The sequence below is a fragment of the Schistocerca piceifrons genome, chromosome 8 (assembly GCF_021461385.2).
Source record: "Schistocerca piceifrons isolate TAMUIC-IGC-003096 chromosome 8, iqSchPice1.1, whole genome shotgun sequence".
In the NCBI taxonomy this organism is placed as follows: Eukaryota; Metazoa; Arthropoda; class Insecta; order Orthoptera; family Acrididae; genus Schistocerca; species Schistocerca piceifrons.
In genome coordinates, this window is record NC_060145.1 from 14806591 (window position 1) to 14826636 (window position 20046).

The 20046-nt window shown below is 38.2% G+C and overlaps 1 protein-coding gene across 1 annotated transcript in view; it reads left to right on the top strand.

The window, feature by feature from the left end:
- Nucleotides 1–17708, top strand: part of LOC124711171 (restriction of telomere capping protein 5) — a 69569-nt gene extending 51861 nt beyond the window's left edge. The window contains exon 10 of the mRNA XM_047241095.1: nucleotides 12499–17708. Within this exon, the coding sequence (XP_047097051.1) occupies nucleotides 12499–12649 (151 nt within the window). The 3' untranslated portion in view covers nucleotides 12650–17708. The remainder of the gene's footprint in view (nucleotides 1–12498) is intronic.
- Nucleotides 17709–20046: the final 2338 nt, after the last annotated feature.

Consider the following 20046-nt stretch of genomic DNA (forward strand, 5'->3'; position numbering starts at 1 on the left):
TGTAATCCTTTCTTGAGGTAAGCTGTCCTGTAACTATTGGTAACTGGTCCTTGACATCCTGGATACTGGTTGCATCTACATATACATCTGCACTCCGCAAACTATCATGATGTGTACAGCAGGGGGTACGGCCCACTGTGCCAATCAAGATTTCTTCTGTTCCATTCACATACAGAGTGCAGGAAAAATTATTGTTTGAATGTCTCTCTGTGTGCAGTAATTATTCTAATCTTCTCAAGATCCCTATGTGAGTGATATTTACAGGGTTGGAGTTTGTCCCTAGAGCCATCATTTAAAGTCAGTTCTTAAAATTCTGTTAATAGACTTTCTCAGGATAGGCATGGACTGTCTCCAAGAACCTTCCATCTCGGTTTCTTCAATATCCCTATGACTCTTTCCCGTGGATTAAATAAGCCTGTGACCATTCACACTGCCCTTAGCTGTATACAGTCAATATCCCCTGTTAGTTCTATTTGGTACAGTCCCACACAATTGAGCAGTATTCTAGAACTGGTTGCACAAGTGATTTGTAAGTAATCTTCTTTGTATATTGATTGCAGTTCCCCAGTATGCTGCCAATAAACCGAAATCTACCACCTGCTTTACCCACTACTGAACGTATTTGAACATCCCATTTCATATCCCCACAAAGTGGTACACCTAGGTATTTGTATGAGTTGGCCGATTCCAACAGTAACTCATTGATATTAAAGCCACAGGACACTACATTTTTTTTCATTTTGCGAAGTGCACAATTTTACATTTTTGAACAATTAAAGCAAGTTGCCAATCTTTGCACCACTTCGAAATCTTATCAACATTGGACTCAATATTTATGCAGCTCTTTCAGATAGTACTTCATTATAGATAACTGGATCATCTGCAAAAAGCCTGATTTTATTATCAATATTATCTGCAAGGTCATTAATATACAACATCAATAGCAAGGGACCCAACACACTTCTCTGGGGCATATCCAAAGTTACTTCTACATCTAACGATGACTCTCCATCCAACATAACATGCTGCATCCTCCCTACCAAAAAGTCCTCAATCCAGTCACAAATTTCACTTGATCCCCAGATAATCATACTTTTGACAATGAGTGTAGGTGTGTCAAATGCTTTATTGAAATCAAGACATACAGCATCTACCTGATACCCTTGATCCAATGCTTTCAGTATGTCATGTGAGAAAAGTGTGAGTTGGGTTTCACTTGATCGATGTTTTCCAAATCTACACTGGTTGGCATTGAGGAGGTTATTCTGTTCAAGATATCTCATTATGTTTGAGCTCAGAATGTGTTTTAAGATTCTACAACAAATCAATGTTAACAATACTGGACGGTAGTTTTGTGGGTCTCTTCCACTACCCTTCTTGTAGGTGGTTGTGACGTGCATTTTTCAAGGAATTGTGCACAGTTTTTTGGTCAAGGGATCTAAAATAGATTATAGTTACAAGAGGGGCAACTCAGTCGCAAATTCAATATAGAATCTGACATTCCATTGGGCCATGGAGATTTTTCAGTTTTAACGATTTCAGTTGTTTCTCAACACCACTGGCACTAATATATATTTCATTTATCTTTTCAGTGGTACGAGGATTAAATAGGGGCAGTTCTCCTGAGTTTTCCTTTGTAAAGCAACATTTGAAAACAGAGTTAAGGATTTCAGCTTTTGCTTCGCTACCCTCGATTTCATTTCCTGTCTGATTTGCTGGGGACTGGACACTTGAATCTGGTGCTACTAACGGCCTTTACGTATTACCAGAATTTCTTTGGGTTCCATGAAAGATCACTTGACAATATTCTGCTACAGTAGTCATTGAAGACATCATGCATTGCTCTCTTGACAGCCAAACACATTTCATTCAGCATCTGTCTATAGCCCTATGCTATGTTTTACACCTATTGTGCAGTAACCTCTGGTTCTTTAGAAGTTTCTTTACAGTGCCTATGTACAGTGAAGGTTTCGTCCCTTTATGAACTGTTCTTCTGAGTACGTATCTACCCATTGCATGGTCAGCTATTCTTCTAAGCTTGAGCCAGAATTCTTCTGCATGCTCCTGCCATGTGCTGAAAGTTTAAAGTTCCTGACTGAGATGTGACACTACTCTATTTTTATCTAGTTTACTTAACATACATATCGTTCTTCTTGTGTTCGCTGTCCTTTGTACTTGAGTAATCATTGTTGTCACAACCGCATCATGGCCACTGATACCAGTTTCTATATGGACATTCTCAAAGAGGTAAGGTCTATTTGTTGCAGTTTGATCCAATATTATTTCCATCATGAGTGGTGTCCTTTCTATCTGCTCTAGGTAGTTTTCAGAGAAGCTTTCGGTAAAGTTTCACGGGATGTCTTATCACACCTGCCACTAACAAAACTATAATTTTCCCATTAAAATTTTGGACGATTGAAGCCGGCACTGACAATTACAATATGATTGTGGGACTTGTGTACATGTGAACTGAGGTTATGTCACATCAGGAGAAGAGTCTGGTGGGCAAAAGAAGGATCCAATTATTATTTTGCACCCACCCCTGCTGCTGAGTCTTGCCCAAACAATCTTCACATGCAGCTTCAATTTCTACCTCGGTGGATTTGCGTTTCTTGTCTACTGCAACAAATACTCCATTTCCATTTCCCATTTGCTTATCCTTTCAATATACACTTGAATTTTTCCTAAAAATTTCAGTGCTATCAGTTTCAGGCTTCAACCAGCTTTTTGTACCTAGTGTTAGGTGAGTTTCACTGCTTTTCATTAATGCTCCAAACTCTGGCACCTTGTTGTGAATGCATCAACAATTACCATTAGGATTTTAATATTCTCATCAGTGGTAGGCATTTCTTTTGATCTTACACTGATACTTCTGGGTTTCCTACAGCTATCATTATCTAGATTGGATGGAGAGTCATCTAAACTAAAAATGAAAAAAATAATTAGAAAAAAAAAAATCTTGTGTGCACCCCACACAGTCAGCTACCTGAGCAGCAACCTCCGGTGTGTAGTGCACACCTGACCCATTTAGGGCGACACTACAGTTCTCAACCCTATCACACAAATCCAAGAAGTCACAGCCCAGCTTGTCACAGAACTTTCACAAGTCAGTGGTTCAGTCCTTCCAAGATCAGTTCTGGGGACAGTGCTGCAAATTGTTGTAGTGGTACAGTGTTGACGTCTGAGCTGGTCCCACAGACATTCTGTCAGAGACAGTTCCAGTGATCGTGCTGGCCAAGGGGGTATCCCAACATCACACAGTTTGCACACGTGCTGCATGTGGACGAACATTGTCCTGTTGAAAAACAGCACTTTACAGTTGCACGAGAAGTAACACGAGAACGCAGGATGTCCCTGATGGACTGTCGTGCCATCTGAGTACTCGCAACCTCCAACAACCGTGACCTGAAGTCGTACCAGACGGTTCCCCTCCCTGTGACATAGGAAAAACACCACACCACATTGGAGCAGGTGGACCTCTCCCTGCGCCGCCACCGTACTTACCGACGATTGTCATCTGGGGTGGTGCAGAATGTGCTTCATCACTGAACACAGTGCAATGCCGTTCCCCAGCAGTCGGTGCTTCCCAGTCGTGACACCACTCCAAATGCAGTTGTTTGTGCTGTGGTGTTGATGGAAGTTTATGTATGGGCCGATAGCCCCTATTCTGGCTGCTGCTGGTCTTTGACTGATGGTGCAGGAATGCACAGAATGTTGCAGGGAGTCAACTACTTGTTTTTGAATGGCAAGTGCAGATGTGAAGGGGTTACGATGTGCGTGGCACACACTACAGCATTCCTACCTAGTGGTGGTCAGAAGTGAGTGATTGAACCTTGAGAACGAATATGCCTGCATCCACATTCCTATTCAGTCTGACATTGGACTACTGCTAAATCTGAGTGCCTTGCAAATATAGGTATTTTATAATTTGGCTAGCTGGCCAAATTGGGACCCCTTTCAAACACCTTTCAGGTGCTGATACTGATGTCTCACACGAGTATGTGGTATCTTCGTGTACTTCGTAACGATCACTCGATATCTGATGCTGTTCGCAGCCCTTATATACCCTACAGTGCCTGGTAACAACACTGAACATGAACAACATTAATGCACTCTGATGATTGTTCTATCAGTCATGTAGAATTGCAACTCTAATCATTTACAAGCCCGTTGATGATTTGTATGTTACAAAGTTATATTGACATCTGACCATGTCTTCTGCCTGGTTCACTTTTTTATGCTAGACAATTTATTGAACATACATGTATAGTGTATAAGCTGCCAGGGGTTTTTGACCATGTAACAACCACCATTTCATGTGAGTTACAACATTTTGATGTCCCTGAGAATTCTGTGAAGTGGTCAGTGTGTTGTTGTTGTTGTGGTCTTCAGTCCTGAGACTGGTTTGATGCAGCTCTCCATGCTACTCTATCCTGTGCAAGCTTCTTCATCTCCCAGTACCTACTGCAACCTACATCCTTCTGAATCTGCTTAGTGTATTCATCTCTTGGTCTCCCTCTACGATTTTTACCCTCCACGCTGCCCTCCAATACTAAATTGGTGATCCCTTGATGCCTCAAAACATGTACTACCAACCGATCTCTTCTTCTAGTCAAGTTGTGCCATAAGCTCCTCTTCTCCCCAATCCTATTCAATACCTCCTCATTAGTTACGTGATCTACCCACCTTATCTTCAGCATTCTTCTGTAGCACCACATTTCGAAAGCTTCTGTTCTCTTCTTGTCCAAACTATTTATTGTCCATGTTTCACTTCCATACATGGCTACACTCCATACAAATACTTTCAGAAACGACTTCCAGACACTTAAATCTATACTCGACGTTAACAAATTCCTCTTCTTCAGGAACGCTTTGCTTGCCATTGCCAGTCTACATTTTATATCCTCTCTACTTCTACCATTATTAGTTATTTTGCTCCCCAAATAGCAAAACTCCTTTACTGCTTTAAGTGTCTCATTTCCTAATCTAATTCCCTCAGCATCACCCGACTTAATTCGACTACATTCCATTATCCTCGTTTTGCTTTTGTTGATGTTCATGTTATATCCTCCTTTCAAGACACTGTCCATTCCGTTCAACTGCTCTTCCAAGTCCTTTGCTGTCTCTGACAGAATTACAATGTCATCGGTGAACCTCAAAGTTTTTATTTCTTCTCCATGGATTTTAATACCTACTCTGAATTTTTCTTTTGTTTTCTTCACTGCTTGCTCAATATACAGATTGAATAACATCGGGGAGAGGCTACAACCCTGTCTCACTCCTTTCCCAATCACTGCTTCCCTTTCATGCCCCTCGACTCTTATAACTGCCATCTGGTTTCTGTACAAATTGTAAATAGTCTTTCGCTCCCTGTATTTTACCCCTGCCACCTTAAGAATTTGAAAGAGAGTATTCCAGTCAACATTGTCAAAAGCTTTCTCTAAGTCTACAAATGCTAGAAACGTAGGTTTGCCTTTCCTTAATTTTTCTTCTAAGATAAGTCGTAAGGTCAGTATTGCCTCACGTGTTCCAGTGTTTCTACGGAATCCAAACTGATCCTCCCCGAGGTCCGTTTCTACCAGTTTTTCCATTCGTCTGTAAAGAATTCGCGTTAGTATTTTGCAGCTGTGACTTATTAAACTGATAGTTCGGTAATTTTCACCTCTGTCAACACCTGCTTTCTTTGGGATTGGAATTATTTTATTCTTCTTGAAGTCTGAGGGTATTTCACCTGTTTCACACATCTTGCTCACCAGATGGTAGAGTGTAGTGTCAGTGTAGTACCACTAAAAGAAGTCTGCAGCTCGCGGTCGCATTCTCGCTTCCCGAGCACGGGGTCCTGGGTTTGATTCCTGGCGGGGTCAGGGATTTTCACCTGCCTCAAGATGACTGGGTGTTAGTGTTGTCCTCATCATTTCATCATCATTCATGAAAGTGGCGAGACTGGACTGACCAAAGGTTGGGAATTTTTACGGGCACTGACAACCGCGGAGTAAGAGCCCCACAAACCAAACATCATCATCGTCATCAACTACTAACAGAAAATTAAGAGTGTCAGTAGGATGAGTTCCTTATCAAGCTATCAATCCTCACTTGATTGGGAACTTGTTATACATGGTGTTCCACAAGGTTTGATCTTGAAGTCCTTATTTTCTCGTGTATGTTATGTCCTTCCATCAGTAACAGCACAAGATGTTAGTTTTGTTTGCAGATGATACAAACATTGCAATAAATAACAAATAAAACTGCTGCTTCAGAACCGAAGCTACCATATACGTGAGATAACATAAAAAAGGAAATATTGAGAAAGTTTTATACAGCAGACTGAGTCATTGAAGTTGGATCTACATGTAAAAGTAAAATATAAAAAAAATGAAAAATTTATGGATATGAGCTATTTAGCTGTAGTCTTTTTCCCCCTAGTTGTGGGCAGTTCACAACATTTACACATGCTGTGCAAAACTGAATGGTTCCTTGTTTTTCTCCTTGACTCAGAGCGCCTCCTGAGATGTTAACACCCTGCCAGCGTTTGCATTGGGCATCCAGTTGACATTGCGCATGGACCACTTGAGCGCATGTGCGTCTGCTGCAAGTATGTGTGTTTGACCACCACCAGGTACGCAGAGCATGAAGTTTTTGTGTGACAGGATTCCATTCGGAATTTAACTGAAGCTGCCGTCTTGATTTGTAAGAAACTCGGTCCTATTTCCTCTAATTCATTGACGATGTAGCTACAAAAGTGAACCACAATTTTTGATTCATTGTATTTTATGAAATGGACAGTAGAATACAGTGTTCAGCAATAGTGGTCTTATGCGCTTGGGGAAGCAAATACGCCACTGATGTTCTGTACAGTGCTTGTCATGTGCTCTGTATAAGATTTGCCACATTTACGTGGAATTGTGAAACACCTTCCGTGCGCAACTTGCTGTGCGCAAGTCATATTTAACAGATCCCAGAAGTGCCAAGATTTTGGAAAGAGGAGGACAGATTGCTTTAACTTTGTCTTCTTAGCATTCTTCCCATTTTCACCAAAAAATTTCCAATATGTGGTAGATAAGCAGTATTTAGAAGACCTGATCCTATTCTAGTACTGTCTTTTGTATGTCTGTGGTGCTCACTGTACTTGCCGAGACAAATATCCATTGTTCAGACAAAACTGGAACATCTGCAGACTGTGTTCCTGAACAACAGATATTTACCTTGGTAGAGAGAACTACAAATGTACAAATGTCAGAACAAGCGAGAGGCTGAGACCTTCAAAACAACTGCTTATCTACCATGTATTGGAAATGTTTCAGCAAAAATATGCAGCATATTAAGAAGACATGAAATTAAAGTAATCTTCAATACTCCTTCCAAAATCTCTGCACAATTGGGATCAGTTAAAGACGACTTGTTGCAAAGGCAAGTGTTTACAGGATTCCGTGCAAATGAGGCAAATTTTATGTAGGGCAAAAGACGCACACTGTGCAGGTCTACATTGTACATCAGCAGCAGCATATCGCTTTCTGCAAATCAATAACTCTATCGCCAAATAGTGTATTTCCACTGGTAATTTTATGAAATGCAGTGAAACAAAAATTGTGCCCCTTCGCCAAACTCTTGGAGCTCCATAATCAAGGGACCAGCGGAAATAAGACTGTCAAGTGTCCCTTACTAATCAAGGTGGCAGCTTCCACATGGAATCCTGGCATACAAAGAATTTGTGTTATGTGTAGCCAGTGTCATTCTGTGATTTTACTGGATGAAGTAAATTGATTTGATATAAATGAGGTGAGCTTTCATTGTTGATGGTGTATGACACAGCACACCATCTTGCTACAGGAGCACCCGCGCTCAAGCATCGCATGCACAATGCCCACGGGACACAACACGAATGTCCTGATGGGGTATTAAAATACATGAGCTCAATGCATTTTTATCAGTGTTCAGCTGAAGATTGCCAGAAGATTATTCGCCGAAATATAGTGTTAGGAAGTTGCAGACATCCTCAGTTTGCCCGAATTTTGTGGAACAACTTTAAAACAATTTGTGCTGTTTTCTGTCTGCAAATGTCACTGCCACAGATTGAAAGTGGCAGTGTACACGGGATGGAAAAGAACATAGTTGCTCTTCAACTTAATTTAACTAGTAAGCGTGATTTGTATTTATACTGTGTGCTACAAGCTGACTTACACTACAAGTCAGAGATGCAATGAAATTTTCCAGAATCTGTAATTGCCATTGTCTTGTTCATTTCTGCCCTCTGTTCTATAAATGGTTGCCTTTCTTTATGTTATTCTGTGTATTCCCTCCATTACTTAATAGATTTTTTCTCATGAATATTACAATTACAAAATTCCGACATTTATGTTTGTCTAACAATATGTTAGATATTTCCAAGCTCAATCTGAAGATTTTGAAGATATTCTCTTGATAAAGGTATTAAGAATGTGAAAGCTACATACTTGGGAAATTTAACTCTGTGACTCCTCCTTAGCAGCCCCCTCAGGAATTTTAGATATGCTGGCAGAAATATTCAATAGATGTATAAATGGTGAGGAACTGGCAAATGAATGATAAAAATCAATTATTCGGGGTGTATATGACCTGGGAGATCCGGGAAAAACCCGGGAATTTTTTTCATCCGGAAGAAAACTGGGAAATACCCGGGAATTTTTTTAGAATTCCAGGAATTTTTTTAGAATTCCAGGAATTTTTTGTTTTAGTTTTCAGTTAAATTTTTGTCATTTTGACTGGTAATAATAATATTCAAACAAAGGATATTACTGTATCCCACTACTGCAGAATAATACTGCAGCAATAAACCACGAACGAGAGAAAAAAAACTAAAATAAAACTTAAGTTGCAAAGGAAATGTGTTATGTACAACAAGAAAACACAGTGCTCATACAAGCATCTGCCAGCAGCAAAATGTGTCAGAGGCTTTAGGAAGACTATGCAATGCATCATAACAATAAATTGTCTCCGATGAGCGTGACGTCGCAACTGTTTACATTAGATTTGTGTGAGCAGTTGCGTGCGGGCCCATGCGCGTGCGCAGTTGCGTCACGTGTGTGTAGTACCTTCTCCCACTTCTGGCTACTAAAGTGTGTCTGTTAGCTATATATCAATAGCAGCAAGATGCTATTTGGAAAAATTTTACTGTCGCGCGCAAGCTGCCATATTCACTAGGACCGAACTGGGGTATCTGCCCCGGGCAGCAATTTCAGTCAAGCATTAATCGCCTTGCAGAACAATTTTGTTGTTTTTGTTTGTTTGCTAAAGAAAATTGGATTTTATTAATCTTTCCCACTGAGGCAGTCAATTTATTTGTAACGAAATGCTTAATTCCACACTATTGGCTAGTTTCAACTGTTCTCTGCATTTCAAAAGAGCATGTTTTCGTCTTCTTGCAAGTATGGCATTATGCCATAATAAAGAACCAAAAATGAAATAATACAGTACTGGTATGCCAAGAAAATTTACAACCGAATCTGGACGTACGAATGTACACTTTAAACCGAATTATGCATGTTATTATGGTTCACAAAATTCCAATGCTCTTGGAATACTCTCTGATGTCTTTTTCTTTTATGACGCAACGTAAGTTTTTAATGTTTTACACATACAAACATACGGGCTTCTTGCGTCATCGTAGCTGCACAATCGGTGTGACGCCTGTAATTGGCGCTCTCTGGCAACTGCTGAAACGAACCTCTTTCTAACAGGTCGCTGGAAAATATTGCGAATGATGGAGAAAAGCGTTACTTTCAAAGTCAACTTCCTTTTCCCCAAGATGAACTATGTGCGATGAATTTCTTTAATCACAGAGCGTTTGACTCTCATTTAAAAATCAACTCTTTGAGGATGACCATTTAGAAAAATTCCGAGCCCAGAAGATCATACATTTATGTCGTTATTAAAAATTTTACTGGCACATTTGTGTGATGTATCTTAAAAGTGTAACACGTACAAAGAAGATCAACGTTATACGTGAAAGTTGAGCTTCTCTTGCAGCTTATTAATCGTTGATATCAATATTGTATGTGAAAGCTTTGCTTTTCTTGTAGCAACACTATGTATATTAATTTAAACCATTAACTTTTCCTATTTGTGTGTACGCGCTACTTAACAATGATAATGCTATTGGCTGACGACATGACGTGTCCTTTTCTTTGAATATCCGCTGTATCGGCTGGCGAGATCACGTGACTTGAACTACGACTGGCTTACAAAAGCGCGTTGCAATCTCTATAAATTGATAAGTTTTACAGTTCCGAGGAAAAGTATACTGTCACTTGACACGGGAGAAAGTATATTTTTAACCGGGAAATGCGGGAGAAATCTGGGAATTTTTTTTCCTTGTCCACGTATACACCCTGTTGTTTCATCCATATTTAAAACAGGAAGCCAGTGCGATTGTTCAAATGATAGAGGAATTAGTTCTATTTGTACAAGGGTTTGTTGAAAACTAATGCCTCTAAATGTTTTATGTGAAAATTCTTTTAAATTTAAATGTTTTTAAATAAAACAAATGTTATTAATGTGCTACATTATTATTTTTCATATTTTTCATGCCTGTCGATAGGTCTCCAAATTGTAGCATGTAATTTATATGTCAGTGCGTGAGAAACAGTGTACTGTAATCAAATTTCGAATTCAAAGAGTTTGTCCACATGTGGAGCACACTCTCCTTCATTATGACAATGCTAGACCACACATGGGCACCGTATCATCTGCAAGAATCAGATGCCTTGGATTCACTGTCATCCATTGCCCTTGTACGGCCCCCATACACTTTTCATCTGTTTCCAGAACTTAAAGAATCCCTTCAAGGACTTCACTTTGATAGCATTGAAGCTGCGCAAGTGGAAATGAGGTTGTGGCGCCATCAGCAAAGCCAAAAATTCTACAGCGGTGGTATCAACAAACTGGTCTCTCATTGGGAGAAATGTGTCCATCGCCAGGATGACTATGTTGAGAAATAAACATGTTGACTGAAAGTAAAGATGTAGGATGTTAATAATGTTTTTTAAAGTTTTCACATAAAAAACCCGGGGGCATTACTTTGCAGCACACCCTTGTACAACAGCCTGATTGTATAGTAAAGAAATAAAGCATAAAACAGAAGCACATATAATGGCGTCGTAGGAGCAAAATACATTTAGAGTGGGACGTTCATGTACAAATGGCATATTTAATCTTTTAAACACTTCATTCATAAGAGTTCAGAATGGGGGATGATGATTGATTAAACATTCGTCGATCTGCAGGAGGCATGTGATACAAGTAAGTTATGTGTAGCAATGTAGAATTTGGGTATCAGTAATGAGAAATTAAGAAAATAAGGCTTAACTTAAAAATTAGGGTTGAACATAATTGTTGGAGTAGGTGACAAAATTTCCCAAGAATTCTCCATAAATTGCTGTTAAGACAAGGGTGCTCATGAGAACTGCCTTCTTTAAGTATACTTAAAGTAGACTTTTTTTAATGAAGTGTCATGGCATGGGAGTCCCTGTAGGACAAGAAATGTTGTGTACTGTACTCTTCGCCAACGGCCAGGTCGTGATAGGAGGAGACAGATGACTCCAGTTACATGTAAAAGGAACTGGATGAAGGATACTCAAAATGGAGCCTGACAGTGAACACAAAAAAGATCGGATACATTGTACTGGGTGAAGATGAATGAGAGCACTTTAATGTAGGATCCTGTAAAATTAAAAATGTCTTTGCATTTAAATACTTGGGCATCATTTTTGCAACCAATTGAAGCAGCACACAAGATGTCACTAGTAAAATTGGGCAAGGAAAACAAGTAATTGGCAAACTTAACTCCTTGCTATGGAGTGACAAAATAAGAGAAAATGCTCTTGCTGTACAAGTCAGTCACATAGAGCATCACCGTGTGTTGTGCTGAAATATGGTACATAACAAAAAAGAAAAAAAAAAAATATTGATGTTCCTTGCAGTAGATTTTTGGTGAAGATAATGTTGCATCTCCAGACTGAAACACACCACAAATGGGAGAACACTGGAAGTTACAGAAGAAAAGAATTCTGTTCTTGACTTGGATGGCCACCTGTAATGAACGGATGGTATCTGGTGACCAGAAATATTCTGTGAATGGACACAAACTGAGTGAAGAAAATGTGAAAGACCACCTTGAAGATGGATTCAGTGGACTCAAGGGGCTTCAGGAAGAAAATTGGACAGATAGGCAATTGAGAAACTGAAGGCTGTGGATGTCATGGATGTATGTGTGTGTGTGTGTGTGTGTGTGTGTGTGTGAGAGAGAGAGAGAGAGAGAGAGAGAGAGAGAGAGAGAGAGATATATATACAGCCTATCTTAGCCTGTAAAATAAATGTTTCACATTTACTCTACAGCTTAATTATTTATAAAATTCACACTCTTATTTAGAATGAGAATTTATACAGATCAGTATTCTTTAGTTAATTGTACATAGCAATTCATCATATGCTGCAATCTCTGTAATTAACTTTGTTTTCTTGCAGGGAGTCTCAGTTGGAAATTAAGAAGTGGCAGGTCAAACAGGCAGAAAAGCAACGTGTTGTGAAACTGAGTGCCGCCGAATGGGTGGACCATCCAGACCGCTACCTGCTTGAACTGGCGGGGCGTACGTGCTACAACAATAAGGCTAGCTAGCCCTAGTCATTTTTAGTGCTAATTGACTATGTTTTAAGTGCTGGAGCTTCTCTGTTTAGTCCTGTGATGCACACGGAAGTAGTACTGGAGCTTGTGGTCGGTGAGCTGGTCTCTTGTTCCTAATCACATGCTAAATTTGTAAAAGACCTGTTAATATGCTCTGCTGTGCTTGTAGAGTAACTGCGTAAATCATTCCATTGGTTTTGTTGCTCCAGTCAGACTATAATGTTCACAAGGATATTCTACCTACTGTATGATGGCACTTACGTATTTTCTGTCTGTCGTGTGTGTGTGTGTGTGTGTGTGTGTGTGTGTGTGTGTGCGTAACAGGAACATCATTGCTGAATTTTTACAGTCAATTGCACATACTGATCACTTTCTTTATGTATTTCGACAAATTATTTCCTTCCTGGACGAGTGAACATGTAAATCAAGAAAAATGGTTTAGGAAGGTAAATATTTTTACAGGTTAGGACCCTTGATGAGTGTGAAAATATTTTATATATGGTATAAATATATTTTTTTAAATTATGTTAATTAGCTTGGACACACCACACTTACAGCACAAAAGTTCTGGTCAGTTTGAAATACATTACAAGCCTAAGAATCTGAGAATCAATGTAAAATAGCTTTTTACTACTGTGCATATTACAGGGCTAAATATAGGCAACAACAGAATTAAATTTTCTGTTATCTGTACTTGATACTGCAGAACCAGAAGTGCTCTTGCAAGAAGCTGCCTTGTTACTTGTGGCATTTAAAATTCTCTTTTATAATGTATTTTGAGACTGTGGTTTTGATACTGGTGTCACCGAGGAGGAATAGTTTCGGAGAAGAGTTCTGCTTGCAGTTGTGAAATGTAGTACAGAGTTTGTTTAGACATAGGTAACAAAATAATACATGGTTTTACTGGTGCTATGTCTGTGCATGACAGTGACCAAAAATTGCTGGATGGGACATATTTTTTAGATCTGTGTCTCATTTTTACCAAATTTACTATCATAATAGTTAGGGGCATTTTGACAATCTGTGTATAGATTGTCAATGTAACAGGTAATGTTAATAAAACATTTTTCTGAAATTTTAAATGTTTGCTTGGATAAGCCATGTTGTTTGAAGTTGCACACTAATAAGTAAATGTGTATGCAACATTAAGAATTAGTAGACACAGATCTTATCTAGTTTTGAAAAGCTATGTACACTGTTGTAATCCTCAGTGCAGAGTAATTAGAATGTTTTTAAAAATAAATTGTTCAGTCATGGCTCATACTTTTTAATGCTCGAACATTTCAGAACGTTTTACACTTGTTCATGTTTAATTTTATATTTGTATATTGACACTGTAGTCTTAAGAGTTCTAACAGACAATTTTTCTATGTCATTCATATAAAAAAATTGTCACTTCTTATCAAACAACATGTTTCAGGAGTAGCTTTCTATTTCAATTCTGTTGTGTATGAGATTATGGCACTGGTTACCTATTTGATTTAAATATAAAAATTGTCAGGTCTTCCCAAAAGCAATGTGGCTGTTTTGTGCCTTTTTTTTAGTATTAGTGTAATTATTTCACATTGCCTGTAAACATATTTATTTTTATTTTTTTCTTTAATTTTGTGGACTGTAATTTTCTTTTACAGTTTCACCAAGAACATGGACAGAATTATATTTTTGTTTAGTGTATGTAACAGTTCATGCCTTCATTTTCTGGCAGTAGTTTTCCCCACCTGCAGAAAAGTATGTCAGTTTTCACCAACACATCATAATTATTATTTATGTATAGCGATATATATATATAAGTTTAAATCTAGGTGCCTTAAGAGTTTCTTTAGCAAATATATTACTATTGTAGAAAAATCTTGTATGCAGAATACACTTGGACTGAGCTGCAGTGATGTTGGGTGTGCCTTTACCAGTCACATTGAGGTGGCAAATGCGTTAATTCTTTTGCGACAATGAATTCTGCGTGTGTGACTGCATTAACATGGTTGGTTGATAATGTGATTCACAAGAGCTGATATATTCTTCAGACTTCTTGAAAATTTCCAAATGTACTTTGTAGCTTTGTTTAATGTGACATTTGGCTCTCAGAAAGAGACCTGTTAAGAACATAGTAATGTTCTTGGCACCATGCAAGAAGCTCCTTAGTTGTTGAAACAAATATGTTGTTGCCTCAAGATACTGAATTGGCCTTGAAAGAAAGTGGAAAGCTAAGAATGAGGCCCTAAAATGCAACCATGAAAGGCAGAAACAACAGAAAAGCAGACAGCAAAAAGATACAGCAATAAAGTAAAGTTTCATAAAATGATAAAGACATAGCAACAAAGAATCATATTCTAATGTTTTTCAAAAAATGTCAGTGTAGTGAATCAGTTTCATAGTTCATTTACTATAATTTGGGCCACCCACTGTCTGTGCTTATATGGTTGTCATTGTCGCAACTGAGCAACCTGGTCAGTGGTTGTGACAGCATTCTGACCTAGCATGTTGTTTTATGTACAGTAGTTGCAGTCTTGTGAGCTGTACACCAAGCAACAATCTGCTGCACGTGCTCTGCTCCAACTTTGTTGTCACTGAATTTGTCAATTATATTGGCTTATTATCACACAATCTGTGTACTGTGATTATAGGGTGCTTACTTCTCAGATCTCATAACTGGATTTTAATGTTTCAATATTGGTCTGTATGTGAACATCAAAATCCAATTTTCAGGGCTATTAATGACTGTATAATTGTCAGCAAATTGCTTTTATTGTTGCTGTGAATACCATGTGATAACTCCTATCATCCAGTGTGATGGTGGTGATGACGATGATGATGATGATGATGTAGTAGTGATAGTGGACCTCTGAAATCGCCATTTATGGGCATATTCTAAATTGATTGGCTGAATCGTCCCTGTGGGATGCCAATCGTGGATAAGGTTGCTCATTCATTGAGTGCAAATATTTTGTCATTATGTTTGTATCTATGACTATTTAAGTTCAAAATATATGTTTGAAATCCATTGTTGCACTAGGTACATGATTTGTGTAATTCTCAGAAACTAGAGCTGAAAGCAGCATCCCATATAGCTCTTTGTGAATGTGTAGTAGTTATTTTGTAAATAGATGCCAAGCATCTTTGTTGGTAGCTAATCTCATAGCTGTATGTTTTGCAGTACATAGCTCCACAGAATAATGTTTCTGTTTTTAATTTTGGAGGATAGATTCCCTTTAAATTGACGTACATTCCAAGTAACAAGTGACCAGAGTGTGTAAAAAATGTGGTACTTAACTGGGTGGTTTCTAAAAGATTTCTGTACATGCCCACAAAGTTCCTGTGCTTTTAAAGCAAGGCTTAAGTTCTTGTATGAATAAGTTCATATTATTGTTTCACTGGTAGAGGATCCTTATGTTTGAAAATTATGGTACTTAAAGATTTTGAATGACACGAAGAATGGCTGTTATTTCGTACAATTGAATCTAAGCCCATTCATCTCTCATGTGATTCAGTTATTTCTGTTTAAGAAGTAAAGTTATCTTGATGTGATACCTAATACTTATGTGTTATCCAATGTTACTTATTGTTCATGATAAAGTTCTATTAAGTTTTTTTGTTTCTATGGAGATGCTGACGTACAGCCGTTGTGAAAATTTTGATGTTACTAGAGAGGCAATACATTGTCATAGAAAACCAAAATGATCTTTGAGGATTCAGTTTTATATCCTCTTCTAAGGAGAAGGCTGGAAGAAGACATAAGCATTATATCTTTGTTATATGAAAGAAATATCGCATTCCTCTCCTTACATATTATGTGATACATATCTGCTCTCCCCATTAAAAAGAGTTGTTCATATACTAACCAAGAAAATTATAGTTTTTAGTTTCATTTTGTAGTGTTTTGTGACTGCCTCATATCAGAATTGAATTTTCAGTGTTGCAGAAAATTTCTATATTACTTTTTTAACTTCATACTTGTTTTTTCTCTTTTGTTTTTGGAATGATGAAATTTTCAAATAAGTACAGTTTACTTTTTATGATGATGCCATTATAGAATTTAGTATTCTGCTGTCCCTATCCCTACTAGTAGGTGGACTTAGTTATCAGCCTGTGTGTGTTGTTCTGAGTAAAATAGCAGAATATAGGCAGATCAAGCCTGCATTTCAGGAACACACAAGTGAATGTAGTTTCTTTAAGAGGAGCTACTTATTTCATCTTTGTTGAATGTAACATAATAAATGATGATTCTCAAACAGTTCTTTGGTGAGTGAAGAAAGTACATTGCCAGTCATGAGATGTATTGAATGTGAGATAAGGGATCAATAGTTCGTATGAATTTTGTAATTTCCTTTCCTGAGTCATTACAAAGAAAAGACACAACAACCAAAAAATATCAGTCTGATTTTTTCAGCTCTGTGGTTAGCAAGCATATTGGGCTTGATGTAAAGCTTACAAAATACTCTCTCTTACAAAAATAGTACAATATTCTTCCAGTAGGCTTGTGGTAATGATGCTTTAGTAGCTCATTGAAGTCCGTAGTCATTATTGGTTAAGGATGCTCAAATATGGTTGAATAGTTTTGGAGTTCTGAGTGATCTGTTCTACACTGGTAACCTTCAGTATTTACTGCATATTCTCATAACTCCAGTATGTCATTTTCCTTATCACAGTTACAGCTACCAACAGTTGTAGAATGAATCTCTTCCAGCTTTCATTTTTGTACATCTTAGTAATAGATAAACATATTGTTCTAGGTACTATTTTTGTGCGTTGTCAACATTCCAAAGTTTTTATTGGGAGGTGCATGAAGCTATTTTTGGCATGTACTTGGCTATTTGTACTTAACAACTTTTTAATTTTTCAATACTATTTTAAGTGGTAAGATTAAATCTACACTAAGGATAAAAAGACATTTTTATTATTTATGGATAAGTATCAAATGACAACTGTAGTAGCAATAATTTGCTGATGTTGAGCAAAATGAATTGATAAAACTGGATGTTATTTGCCAAACTAAAATTATTGTGAAGAAAGTCAGTGTACTTAAATTGTGACCAAATAAATATTTCACTACATAAAATGGAATATATTATTTTACACTTTCTATTTCCTGTTCTTACACCTTTGCTATAATAATGTCTGCATTTGAGATTATAATATGGGTAGATAGAAAATCTACTAACCATGTGGTGGCAGGGGATTTTTTATCTGTCCATTTTACATTCTCAAATACTGATTACTTTTTGTTGATGTATTAGCTCTTGTGGCCAGTAATCCCCCATATTTATCCCCTTTTGTCAGTCTTATCTTTTCAAACTGCCATCTGATTTCAACCTTCTGTGCTAGTTCATTCATTTATTTATCTGTAACACCTACGATTAAGCAACATCTTGCCCTTATCTTTTCTAGTGCTGATTTCTGCACACTTTGGTTGGTCCAGTGTTGTTTATGAACTTTCGTATAACAGTTTGTTTAGTATCTCCGCCAGTGGACGTCCTGATGGAGACAGATGAACTGGCGTGGGTAGAACAGCTGAGAAATTTAGGACCCTTCCACAGAGGGCGCACGTATTGTGTCATATGGGCAGACTCACTGATGTCAGTGTTTATTTGTGAGTGGCAGGAAGCAGTGGGCAGTGCTCTTGCAGAGTTAGACCGCTGCAGACCTCGCATAGCGCTCATGCCGAGAGTTGTCATGTGCACATTCGTTAGCAACCCACAGCAGCCACATGCTGTGTTATTGTTGTGCACATATCTCCTTGGGTACGGTTGCACCACTTCCTCTAGTTCAATTTGCACGGCGAGTTTGTTCAATTCACATTGTTCTTGTTCCCCAGTTGCTACATAGTCACTGTTGGCCTGAGTTACTGCAGATACTAAACTCCATTTACAGTTTACACTGCAGGACCATCTCCTGATCATCTTTTATAGATTCATTTAGGAAACAGACGACACTATTCTTTCCTCATCACCTTGTTTCTATACAATTCTTTCACAGTGTTGTGCGTTTGTTTTTAGCCAAATCGCTCTGATCCATTGTTACTGCCATTCTGCATTATTTGGTTTCACAATTGTAGTAGATTCCATTTTCCCTCTACATTGGCTCTGTCTGGGGGCTTTTGTCCATTTCCACATGTTTTTCACAAACTTTCCCTATCAAGATTTTCTGTTTTAATTTTTTTCTGTCATGTCTTCCACTTTTTGCATGAGGAACTTGCCTCTTCTCACACACTTAATGCCTCTTCTTAGCTCTTGTATATTCTCGTGATTTTCATTCAGATTTGTCTTTCTTTTCTTTCCTTTTTTCTTTTCTTTCCTTTTTTCTTTTCTTTTTTTTCTTCCAATCTTTTTCCGTTTCTTTTTTTTCTTCCAATCTTTTTCCTTGTTTGTCTTCCTTTTTTTCCTCTATTTTCTCAGTATCCGGCCCCCATATGTTTTTCACCACTCCTATCATCTCTGATACTCTAAATATTTGGTCCTTTTGAAAACATGGTTTTGCACTGTAAACAGGTCCCATATTCTGTTAATTATAATCTGCTTGTCTGTGGGAATTTCAATCCAAAGCCTAGCTTTGAAAGTCCATGATTTTGGATATAATCTCGCTGTTCACCAACCCCTTTCACAGTTTCAAATAAAGCAGTTTCTTGCACTTACACTGCTAATCTGTTGTCTATCATCTCATCCCCCAATTTTCACTCCACTAGACATCCCATCTTTTGTAAAGTCCTAAATTCATCTGTGACTTGTGTTTCCTTAGTTGGTATCACATACCGAAACAACTAGAAACTGCAACAACAGGCCAGACCTCCTCTCAAAAAGCTATCCTACCTTCTCCAAAATGACCTAAACAGTGGTGTTCACATCCCTGTCTCACTCTAGCTCACAAATCAGCCACTCCATCAACAACCAGTCCTCTCCTACAGACAGATCTCAGCCAACTTTAACATCTCTCAGCCTTCACCACTGCCTCCCAGAGTGGTGTCAGCTCCAAGACACAAGAACAGCCACAACACTACTGTGTTCTAAGCCTCTCGAATTACCAGTATTATCCAAAGGTTTCACTTTGTCATAAAACTGTAGGTAATTATGCTGCTTTGGTTATGGACCTTTGCAACATATTCTTAGAATATTTTCAACAGTGCACCTGACACTGAACCGTGACTTAATCACTTCCCACCAGGATCCAAACTTAATCCGACACCACTACCTCAAAATCTCTCCTTGCCAGCTGTCTAATAATTCCTATCATTGAACATTGCTTCAGTACCCTACTAACCTGTCCCCTTCAGAATTAAAGGCACTTTGCTCCCTAAAATCTGATGACTCCATCTTTATCCACCCGGCGGATGCTATGGTACTTGACCAACAGGAGTAACTACGTGGGGGTCTACGCCCACTCTCTGACACTTCTGTATACAG